This window comes from Plodia interpunctella, chromosome 15 (genome assembly GCF_027563975.2).
Source record: "Plodia interpunctella isolate USDA-ARS_2022_Savannah chromosome 15, ilPloInte3.2, whole genome shotgun sequence".
Taxonomy (NCBI): Eukaryota; Metazoa; Arthropoda; class Insecta; order Lepidoptera; family Pyralidae; genus Plodia; species Plodia interpunctella.
The window spans coordinates 5,635,488-5,648,510 of NC_071308.1; the positions used below are offsets into that span (position 1 = coordinate 5,635,488).

The 13,023-nt window shown below is 34.6% G+C and overlaps 1 protein-coding gene across 3 annotated transcripts in view; it reads left to right on the plus strand.

Annotated features, from left to right (window-relative positions):
- Positions 1-13,023, plus strand: part of Su(Tpl) (Suppressor of Triplolethal) — a 50,013-nt gene that overhangs the window by 888 nt on the left and 36,102 nt on the right. For all 3 annotated transcript variants that reach the window (XM_053756197.2, XM_053756195.2, XM_053756196.2), the window contains exon 2: positions 9,098-9,145. In XM_053756197.2, the coding sequence (XP_053612172.1) occupies positions 9,098-9,145 (48 nt within the window). The remainder of the gene's footprint in view (positions 1-9,097; positions 9,146-13,023) is intronic.

The following is a 13,023-nucleotide window of genomic DNA, read 5'->3' on the forward strand; positions in this document are numbered from 1 at the left end:
CTACATGCACATAATGCACTAAGTACAACATTTGGCAAATGATAAGCCTTGAATACATCCCTAAATCAACACTGAATATTGCTTCACACACATTACATATTTAATACTAGCTACTAATACTAAGCTACTAGGCATTGAGTAACTTTACTTATGGCACTACACTACAAATTCAAATTACTGTTTGTAAGACCAGTTATAATTTATATTCCAACTTACTATATCTACTTAATATATTTTGCAGTTCTTAAATTCCAAAAATAAATTAAATTAGTCTCAAATTTAAGCGAAGAATCAATTTCAAAGTCTTTGAAGTAGATAGTTCTAAGTACTAAAAATTCAAAAATTCATTATGCATTTATAACAGTACAAAATTCCAAAATTGTTAAAACGAAGTAGATTCTATATCTATCTGGCAAATATAGATAATTACATTAGTTACATGTTTGCAAGTAAGATGGCGCTGCTAGTTAAGTAGTTGTAGAATATTAATTTAAAAAATATTGTCTTGTGCGATGACTACACACTTTATTTGACGAATGAGAAGATCAAACAATGTTTTTGTTCCATATCCTTCAAACAGGATTATTATTTGAATTTGGACAATTCATGTGATTGCAACTCGCCTTCAACATTATAACAAACTTCAACATTTACGACTTTTATATGACTTGGCTTGTTAATTCTTATTTTCAAAACCTGTCATAAAATAGAATATAATATTAGGGCTAATGTTTGCCTTCAGGTTTAACTAAATATTCAAAATTTCAACAAAATCTGCCCAGCAGTTAACCATGAAAGACTTTTACATTTATCATAAAATATTGTTAATGATGAATTTTCTCTTATTAACTTGTTAGTACTTAAGTTCAGAACTGTTACTATTGGTGTATATGTAACTGGTTTGTGTAACTTTACACAAATTAGTCTCCTTGACATTTTAAAAGTAATAAGTACTAAAGTATTCAACAAAAGCAAAGCAAAATGCATCATTAAATCTGATGGCCTTGGTAGTTTAAGTGTACTTTGCATAGTACCACCTAATTGATTTTGTTTGCTTTGATTCAATTCACATGTAATTTTTTAAGATAAGAAATTCTCTTTTTTTTAATCTTACATTTACAAGTTCTAAGACCATAAGAATACTGTATGACTTGAGAGATGAATAGCTCGATAATAGAGAATAGTTAAATTATAGTTTCTCAAAATTACAATGACAATTAACTATTGCAAAAAACAATGTTTCTCAGTAGTGATCTTTGTAACTTGTTAATATAGTAGATTCTTATCATAATTCCAAAGGTCTACATTCTATCCATGTACTACAAAGATGCTAGGATTTAGGCTACAGTTAATAAAATATCCTAATTCAAAATCTTGTTGCATGAGTTCTAGTTTTAGGTCTAAATGATTTTGCGAAAGTATATTAGGTAAGTGCATTGGCACACCTAATGACAATGTTGGGCTTATGGCCACTACAGTTGGTGAAAGTAATTTTGATGTACATGCTGCACATCCAATCTCATAGTGATTTAATCAAAGTCCTAGATGCTATTCTGTTTGTTTATTACGTACATGTGTCTCTGTGTATCGAAACTTCAAAATCCAAACTTTTCAATTAAATTGTTTGCTAGATTAATAAAAGGCAAAACTGTTGTATTCATATCAACTGAATTAAGATATTTGATTGCAAATTTAATTGAAATTCATTTGGTTGTTATGGTTTGATATAGTTACACAACTTATGTTTCCTACCTAGCAACTCACTTCAATTTATCTAAATACTAGCTGCGTCCCGGGGCTTCGCTCCCACAGGAATTTCAAGATAAAAAGTACTTTGTGTTATTCCAGGTTATATTCTGCCTGTGTACCAAATTTCGTAATAATAGTTCTAGTAGATTTTGTGTGAAAGAGTAACAAACATACATCCTCACAAACTTTCGCATTTATAATATTAGTAGGATTACAAGTTCAGGTTTGTAGTCTTTCTCTCTCTACCATTTAATCGCATGTGCATATTCTTAGGGTAGGGCTGCCATCCCTCTGGGTTTTCCAGATTTGTTCTAGTTTCAAGGATGTCCAGAGCCCATGGGTATATTATGAAGTTTTAAATAGTTGTTTGATTTTTTTCACCATTGAATGAAAAACAAATTCACCAAATAAATAATATCTTATTATTGGCATGTGTTATATTGTACAAATAAGCTATAATATACCTTAGGGTATAGTTATCATTTTTAAATTAGGTACTTATTACTTTTTAGTTGGTGTTAGATTGAATCCTATAATATAGAAATCAATCAGAAAATATTGAAAAGTAAACATAGTAATTTATATTTTTCCTCTTAAATTTGAATAAAAGAAACATATATTACATGTCTACATTAACAGGGAATGACGAGAGGTGAAAAGGTATTTAATTTTTACTTTTTGGTGGTAGGACAATAAACTTAAAGGTAACTTGTATTGGGTTTTCTTAAGCTAAACTGCATGCTATGGCATGTTATGTGTTTTTTTAGTTTCAGTTCCATAATGTATAGTGAGGCCCTTTATTTAATTTATGTTTTTGTACTTAAGTTTAAAAATGGTAAAGCAATATACAAATATGGGCAAAGATTCAACTGTGTTGTTATAACATGACATAGTCACGTAGGTAATCTGTGATATACGTACGGACAGACATGATGAATTTATAAGGGTTGCGTTTTTTTCAATTTGGCTACCGTAAAAAGCCTTCCTCATTTCAATTACACTATTTGCTATCATAAATCTGGAACCATAACCCATAATATCCTATGGTCTATTTCGCATTTTTGACAGACGCCAAGAAGACAGAACTAATGAGTTTTTCCCTAGTAAACGTTAAGCGCGCTCTGACCTCGTTCCATCGCATGATTTACAGCACCTCATTTATCGTGGTGTTCCATTACCATTTACAATTTGATGATGGAACCTCATTATCGAATTGTAATAAATGGAGAAAAAATAAAATAAAAAATATTTTCATAGTGTAGCTTTTGAATTTTATAATGTTATATAAAAGTGCATCATGCCATAGCAATAATACTACTAAATAGTTTCTCCGATCTGAGCGTTTTAACACATTAACTATCTTGTATCAAATCGCTAAGGCGTTGGCTAACTGTGGTTTATTCGCGACATATCCTGTTCAGCAGGTGTTAAGTGGTTTTTAAAAATCTATTGCTAATGCTACCAACTTGAGAAATTTTATTTTGTAACAAGAAGCTGTCTCGCTTCCACCACCTGATTGTGAATCTCTAGTCGATGCACGTGTTTAAACTGCGATGATATCTTTTGATGCGCCTGCGGCACCTATTTCTCTATGCTTGCCACACGATAACCAACGCTCCCTTTTTCATAGTAAAATCGAAATTTCTATAAATTGTGTTGACTTGCGTCAGGTCTGGCGGTCGTTTTTTGTAACAGCTTTGTGAACGAGCCACCTGGTCTTTTTTCCTGGCTTTAGAATCCATTGTATAGAATGAATCACCGAATTGCTGGCGACTAATATGTGTCCAGTTTAAAGCGAAAAGAAAATGTCACTCGTTTGAATGAGTCGTTCAATCGTTAAAATATTCTGCTTTTTTACAAACTCGATTAAGTTTGAACATTGTAAAAGTGCTTTAATTAATTTGTAATTTGAGTAAAAGATAATTATTTGTAGTTCTCCTATGATTGGAGTAGTTAGTTAACCATAAGTATGCGTCTTGACATTGTCACGTGCCTAAAAGTAGGTTTTTGTAACGGAAATCCGTCATATATCATGTTTCCTACGTGTTATTTACAATGAAGATAGGTTCTCGATTTTTCATGGGTATGTTTGACTAAATAATATGTGTGTTAACTTAGCAAAAGAAACTTTCTATTGGTACGAAAATTGTGATATTTTTAGGAATTCTTCATGAAAATTCAACTTTCTGCTACTATTCTTTAGTAGGCAAAAAATGTAGAACAGATTTTGACATTTAAGATTATATAATGATAAGATTGATAATATGTTTCTTACTAATATTATAAATGCGAAAGTTTGTGAGGATGTATGTGTTTGTTACTTTTTCACGCAAAATCGACTGGACGGATTGTTATGAAAATTGGTACACGGGTAGAATACAACCTGGAATAACAAATATTGGGTACTTTTTATCCCGAAATACCGACGGGAGCGAAGCTCCGGGGCGCAGCTAGTCTTCTAAAGGTCAAACCTGTGAAGTAATATGATTTACTTACAAAACTAAGACATAATCAGAAAGATGATGAAAAATATTCCATTCACACTTACAGTATGTACTCTATCTACTTACATTTTCACCGTTTTGTCGAGTTCAGTAAACGGGCCGCGACATCTATTTACTCACAAATCTGGATAGAAGTCTTATTGACTTTCAAATTGGTCCGTAGGCCAACCGGGTGAGAGTCAAGATTCGCCTGAAACAGATGTGGATTGTGATGTATCCGTGACGATGAACACGCGTAGGGTCCCGGGGTCGTCGCACCCTTCGTCCCCCAAGCCTTAGCACCTGGTTGTCCCTCGTTTGTTGCGAACAGATGTCTCAAGAAATCACTCCGCCCCTAGCTTCTCCTAACTATTAGTTTGTTTGAAATGAAGTGCAAACTGCTTGTTTATTTTCGTAAAGGTTTTTTTTAGCGATCTAGTATGAAATACGGATACGGATATAGCTCTTCTCATTTGTTATTTTAACGATTCTAGACATTTAATTTTATATTTAAGTTATAATAAACAAGAAATTAAATTGAAAACGCTTAGGTACAAAATTGCTTCATAAATCCTTCAAGCTTCTTACCTTTACAACACCTGTGATCTATCTCAAACACTAAAATTGTAAGGAAACCAGTTTGCGAAATGTCAGCCAATCTATGTAGCAAACACTAGCAAGGCTTACGTAACATAGTTTGGATTTAAAAGGGGCTTTTACTTAATTGCTTGAACAGGCATTAACTTCTATGATGGGGTACCATACGCATAAAACGATAATAAAGGAGAAATGGACCTGCGATTCGTGTGGCGTTTTTATGAAGGTTCCTATCGTTTACGACTGGCAGGAATGCCGTTTTACAGAAATGGACGGAGCTGTAGAAAGGGACAAAGTTATAGAATTCAATACACAGGCTCACTGACCTCAGGTCATGATTGTCTTGGTTTGACTGAAAAGAACTTAGTAGAAATTTTCTCATGTTGGAAAGCAACTTGTAACTTGTAATAATGTTTCTTTATATTGTTGGGTAAGCACTAGCAGAAGCGACGTAAAGGGTAATTCGATACTTTACCTCGTCCTCAATACGTTGCGAGAGAAAGAAAGCAAGACATACATTAGATAATAACAAAACAGACATGAGGACAACTTTCGTTTTGCTATTTCTTGAGCTTCTACAGGTAGGCGCGGTCGCTTCTGACACCTTTAAAATCTTTCCGGTTTAATTCATGCTTGCTTTGCATTGTATTCTACATTTACTTTTTATGTGTAGATCTATTGTTTGTTTTTGCTAATCGTAAAACATTTGCACCTTTTGCTTTTGGTTGAAATTTAACAAGATCTAAGCTCTTAATACCGCTTATTATATCCAACATAGCCTTTTCTAATGCTCTTCAGCCTTTTGTGTCTTTGGCTTTTTTCTTCTAAATCGAACTTAAAACTCTTAACTCTTATTTAAATTCATCCATAGATTACACTAGAAGATGCCTATATCCTATTCGCGATAAAGATTTCGGGGAATCTTAGTGATTAAAAGAATATCTGGTACCTATTTGTACTTTACCGTATAATTATTTTATGTGGCATTTGAGAAAACATAGTTATTGCATACGTAGTATTGCTTGTATTGCCGGTTATACATTTTCGGCAAACTTATACAGGTGAAGACGCGAATAGGCCAGTGTCCTTTCTTTAACACCAAGCCTGAAATTTACGGTGAAACCCCCTTGGCGAACTTTTATCAGATTTTTCTGATAAAGCCATAGTAGTGTCTCTGTTCTCGCAAGAAAATATTTAGTATCCAATAGTTAGCTACAGCGCTTGTAGATTTGCCATCGACACGCAAAGAAGAAGAAGCCGACAGCAGGCATAACACACATTCAAGCTACGGTGTAGGCATTGGCAATTTGTCGCTTTCTTATCTCGTCAAACCACTATCGTGTACCTTGAACTGACCTTTGCATACAAAAGCGTCTCGACCTGGCTTTGATAATAATTTTAATTCTACAGTGGCTAAGTAACAGAAAAAAATCATTTGGTATTTACTGATGTTCTTACAACGTTTCAAATGTCCCAAGTTCAATAGGATAGCTTATATTATTGGTTATACTTGTCAATTTATTAATTAGATATCATTAGTATAATAACTATTCTTCATTTCTTGGTTCTATATTTCAAAGACTACAGACAAAACCCACACACAAAAACACCACGCAGCGCCATCCAAGAGCAAACATGATTTATGACCTTGGCATAAACCCATCTCTGTCTAAGGTATTTTGTGTACCAAAATTTGTATGTGCATTATCTGGCTGTCCAACCAATGACTGGCTATAGGTTGTGTCCAGGCTTTGGTTAACAGTCAGAATGATATAATGCTCTCTATAGTAAGAGTAAGTTAAATACCAATCTGGTTTAGAATTCGCCGGCACTTCTTCCTTCAGCCTTTTGAACATGTTACAATTAAGCACCAAACGAGAAAAGAGAGACCACTCTTACACAACATTATACTTAACAATGTGAACTACCATTTGTATGTATACCACTCCGACTTCCTTACAATGGCCATCTTAAAGTACTTCATTTAATTACAGAAATCATGCAACAATAAGTATGCATATAATGTGTAGCAGTTTAGGATTTAGTTAATAAAAAAAATATATATCATGTGTAGTCAGTTGTCGCATATTAATGTTATCTTGTCACAGTCACTTAATCAATCAAACAGTTTTGGTGTTTCATAACTAGCTTTCACAAAGATGCAATCTTGTGAGCTACGTGCTGTAGGTACCAGATATTCCCTTACACAATAATGATTCTAAAGTGTAACGATAGGAATTTTCAAATTGTTACATAAAATTATTGGTTCCTATTAGTATACTGTGAAGTTGTAAAAGCTCTTTTTTTCAACTTAAGGTCACCAGCATATTCCGTTAAGGTCAGTTTATGCTGGGATTTTATTGCCTCACTGTGTACAAGCAACGTTGTAATTCAACACAAGGCCAAAAATTGCACTTGCATTTTTTCAATAATAATATGCTTGATCTATGAATATTTGACGACATCAATAATTTTACTTTTAACATGTTTAGAATTTGCTAAAGACCTTATTCTAATTGGAACTAGACCATAAACAATGCTTAGTTTTTGCTAATGATGTTTAGAACCATGTTACTTTTACGGTCAAAAAAGAAGAGAGAGCTGAAAATTGAAACAACTCGTGTGTGTGAATGTTTGTCATCCTGACGGGAGTAAGAGGGATTTAGAAGGTGCTCACATAGGTGAAAGGGGAAAGGAAAAGCTACAAAGTATTCATGAAATTGAGGACTCGGTAGTTTTTTCTGAGTGCATTGTCATTATTCTATGCTTGAGAATAAATTTTGTTACCGTGGCCAAACAGTGTAGGTAACTAACAAAATTCTGATTACATAATTTAAGAGAAATGCAACATAATTAACATTGCTTGCGCCTTCAGCCAGTTTTGTTCTTTCGTCTTTTAATCCGTTTGTTATTTTTTCAACTCGGAATTAATGAAATACATCAACGACCTTGCTTATTCAAACAGGTTTAGCATACTAAATTCAATCTATCCGAATTAGAAATAAGCCGAGCTGAGAGATAATATCTATGTATTATTTTGTACAGTTTAAGGGTCTTATGGCGATTAGCGCCCGCTATTTCTTCAAATTAAACGTCTTCTGGTTTCCTATTGACCGAACCACCAAAGTCACGGCCATGGATACAAGTTCCGGGTCATCCCTACTCATCTCCGCGTCTAGACAGCGATGCAAGTCGTTAAATTTCACATTGAGCTGTGCGGTTAAGTAAGTAACTAAAGCAGTTTTTAAGTTTACATCATCAGCACTGCCGCCCAGCCTAGTTATGTTTCTCGTGTTCGACCATCGCCAGTTGTGCAACGTGACTTGCCGACACTTGCTTATTGTGGCCAACCCGACTCATTGCCCAACTAGTTTGGCTTCTTGTCGTCTAATTACGACGTTTCATTAGGTTTGCCGTGTAATTATGTGGAAATTTTGGGTATCTGCCTTCGCATCAATTGAATTTAATTTGGCAAGCGCTGTCCGTCGATCTCTCCTTAATCTTATCTCATATCGTGTAATCTGTACGATTATGATGTAACATAATGATCAGTAGCAAGATTCCGCTGCGATGTACTTCCTATTGAGAGCCTTTGAATTAAAATTATTTTTATTTCATAGTCACCTAATATATTTTTTAAAGTAAAATTTGTTTCTGATACTCAATATTGTTTAATATTTGATAAACCAGTAATTTGTAAACAATACTGTCTGATAGTGTTTATTAAACTTATTTGCGTAAGAGCCAGAGCAAACCAATCGACGTATGTAAATGATTCATCAAAATGTACGTTATTACTTAAATCTAGTTTTTCAACTTGCATAATGATTATGGCTTTTCGTTCAAATGTCCATTTACCCATATGAAGTTTTTTTATGGCGTAGCGGTATCAACCAAAATATAGATTACCTATTTAATAATATTAAAAACTATGTTACCATTGCTTGGTTCGTGCCCACATGCCTATCTACTCAACCAATCTTCATGAAATTTTGCATATATTTGTTGAAGGACATGAGTACCTTTCATCCCGGAATATTTACGTGGGAAGCCGCGGGCTAAAGCTAGTAACCTAAGTAACCTATTATGTAAGACCCGCTCGTACATACTTTACTCATACACCACACTGTTTTAAATTGCAGTACTTGTTTATATTATTAATCGAACGATACAGATATTTCCAGATTTTTCGTTCTTAGAGATAAGGTTGATATGATAACACTTCAGCTGTCAAGATAATGTGTATTAAATTATGCATTTTTTTTCAGGGCAAATTGGGTAAACCTACAATACAGTTCCTACCCGGAAATGAAGGGGTAAGTTATTTATTTTTTGTACAACTTTTAACCTTTTTATAATTCAGCGTTTATAACAATAATTACTAATTTAGTGAATTTGAAGCTCCTGCTATCAATTTGCACCAATGTAAATTTAATTTGAATCGTTTCATCAACCATGTCTCGTCCGTAAAATACCGTGGTGTTAACCTTTCGCCATATTTTCTGACGCTCTTTATAGCATTTTTCCTCCATGTTTCGAAAGGCAAGTGATATAACAAATAGATATACTGCACGTACTTATCCGTCTAATTTACATAACTCAGTGACATTATCACTCGAACATTTCATACTACGGGTGTTAGGAAATACCCAATTTTTAGTAATAAAATACATATAGATATTCTGACATGAATTGTAATGCTTGCATAATTTGATACATTCACTTCAGTTCTTGTCATTTCAGATGTCTATAGTTTCAAATTGTTGCTGATTGTCGCGATCAGCAACAATTTGAAACTATAGACATCTGTCGATATATCAAAGAAGAATATAGATATAAATATAATGTATCAATCAATATAATGTATCAAATTCTTAACTTCAATATTTTTATTTTTTGGCATTGTTTGTTTAACAATGTAGTGAAATTTTCCTAGATTAAGGCTGAAGGCTGAAATTGTAAATTAAACTTGTTAAATAGTTAATTTACACATCTTAATAAATAGGTTATAAAAATACTTTGCTTAACCGAAATTTATTAGTCTAGCTGAGGACAGAAACAAAGTTACGATTATGTGGAGCGAAGATGCACCGGAACGCATTGGCGTCGTTAGAAACGGGATCTCCATACTAGAAAGCTTATTCAACTCAATCAGCTTTAAACTGTTGTAAAATAGATTCGCATCGAAAATTACAATTCAGTCAATCTAATGTACTTAATTTTGCTTAAAAATGATGTTGATGTTCTTGACGTGTCCGTTAACGGAGAGAAGAGAAAAATTAAACAAAGTGTGACAGTCTTGAACAATCGAATAACATCCAAACTATTCACCTAATACCAATTGCTGCTCATCCAAGCTATGCTTCTATGCTGGCCATTATTTCTTCCTCATCGCTGCGGGCCTTGACTCGCCTCGAGCGTACCAGTTCAGACTAGCGGCACTCGATACGCTTGCGAAATTATATGATGACCCACTTAGCCGATTTCGTTTTGCTGCTTGTTGCTGTTCTTGGTATTATTTTTTTACCCTAAACAATTTCAACAACAAAACTTATCTTGGCCCATGCCAGGCACACGACGGCCTTGCCATTTAGACGCTAACTCGTTCTCTGATTTTATATCGAACTGATCAACAACTTGTCATACCACCTTATTGCAGTATTCCATTTTCTGTCGCAGGCCATTAAAACACATCCGGCCAACGTTATCATTATCACCTTCAAATCTTTTCCTCTATTCGTACCTATTGTTCTCGACACAAACGATTCCATCTGTTTTGTTTATGTTCGACCGGATTCAATGTGCCTTACCGTTGGCAATCAAACTCTTGGCAATGCACGTAACAAAAGAAAAAACAGAGCTCATGCAACTTTGTTTACAAAGTTTGATAATCCCGGTATGTACCGAAACATAATTCGTTACACATAGACTACAGAGAAAAGGTTAGCGGGTTCATAATAGCGATCAATCAACCTGATGGCAAAATTATTAAGCTGCTTTTCGCTAGCTCAGGCGCACAGTAATTATTAAATTGGACGACTTGTCCAATGGTTTTCTGATATCGTCTTTTACATTGGATTACCAAATTCATGAATATGCCGAAATATACTGCAGTTTGCTCTTCTAAACTAATGCTTTTATTCAAGAACAATTGCACTGCTAATGCTCGATCTCGATGCTTGATAGTCTTGCAATATAAAACCGCATTTGACTAATATTCTATTTTTTCTGAAGTGTATGTCGGTGCCAGACTAGCAGCGTTTGTCGCTTGACGCCCGGCGCCGGAACGACGTCGGGCGCCGGCGACCGGTTTACTTGCTACTCTAGCTAGCTACCACTCGCCCCACACTTGCCGGTTTGACATGCTATCTCGCATCGACGCTACTACACTTCAGCTCATAGATGTATTCTATCTCATTGGATTGACTTTGTCTAATAACTCCGGACAATGCAAATGTTATATACGTCCTTGATGATATTCTTTCGGACATTGTCAAGAACATTGTATATGAAAAAAATGAGCGTGCTGTTCTAGAACTTACATTCAGGTTTTAGTTTTATTGTGGCTACTCCACAATAAAACTAAACTAGCACTAAACTGTGCTCCAAATATGTGCTACTTACTACATTTTATATTTTAGCTAATGACATAACTCGCAATTTAACGAATCATGCCTAATATTAAAATTTTCATCACTGAAAAACTTTATTTCCACGAACTGCAGTCTTCAGATTTACAATTTTCTTAACAACAATTTCCAAGATTTCTCCTCCAGATCACTTAGCCATCGTATCATTCTTCGAATATCTCGCTATCGTGTTAGGTCCGAGACTAGTTGGCACATATCCAACTTGCACATAATAATCACAATTCAATGAGTCGCGGACCAGAATAGTAAATAAGATACAGGCAGTGTAAAAATAGCCACCGTTCCAGTCGGTAGTGGGAATGCGTTGCACCTCCCAGGTGCGACGGCCGTTGTACTCCTTGCGCCACTTCGCTCGCCTTGTGATATTTGCCTTACATAATAAAACATCATTGCTAGTTCAATCTAAAACGAATACGTACCTATACTAGTTGTATTAATTTATTTTTCCCTATTCCTGTTTGATATTTTCGCTAGTCACTAATAGGTCAAACTTCAGCCCTGTTTCTGATTCTCTTCAGTTCTCTGATTTATAGAACAATAAATAGGTGTCTGATTGCAACACAAAAATGATATATTTTGTCTTATCTGATATATATGTAATCTAATGAATCATCTTCTATGTACAATGAACCCAATGTTCTGTATTATAAAATTGAATTGCAATGTATGTCGGATACGATTCGAGTCGGTCGGGTCGTTGTCCTCCCAAGACACTCATTACCTTCACCAACGGTTTGCGGAACAATATTGCAGTCCTTGAATACAGGATAACTTTACGATTCGTGAAAACTTTTGTTTATTTTCTATATTATCCAGAAACGTGACTCAAACTTTACGACCGATTTTAAGAATGCTTCTGTTTCTTTAACACTAGTTGGCTTTTCATTTTTCTTCGTTCGTTTTGTTCGTTTTGGATTTTTCATCATCTGAAGGTTTTTTGGATTCATCAGGTAGATAAACGTTTTAATCGTTTCAACTTCTCTTTGCTTGCAATTTACTCGCTTTTAATTCCAATTCGATTCGCTACGTTAAGGCTAATGTAATATGTTTCTTGTCTAAATAGGCTCGTTTCTACGCTAGATATTGTTACCAGCCCGTCTGTCTAACAAAGGTTTGTTGTCGCGAACCCCTTTATCAGATCATAATGGGTGCAGCCACGTGATCAAACAATAGTATTTACACTTGCCACAAGGACGACCTGCCTTGCGTCCACTTCGCAAAGAATCGGTTTTCATACACGCACACACAGCACAACCTATTGTTTTTAGCGACAAATCTCGAGATAAACTTGGTACAGTCTTCAATTCATTGCTCCTCAGCCTTGCTCAATTATATTTTCTGAAAGAAGTCTCTTTTCTTTTAAAGAACTGTCTGTTGCTTCGCGCTTTTTACAATTTTCTGTTTTTCATTGATTTAGCAAATCAATTTTTTGTATATTGAGTTTCTATGTGAACAGTGGCCATTTCAAACATAGTAAATTAGTTCCGGCGATTTTAAACGCTATTGACCATTTTAGATTGACAAGTAAAAGTACTGGCGAAGGC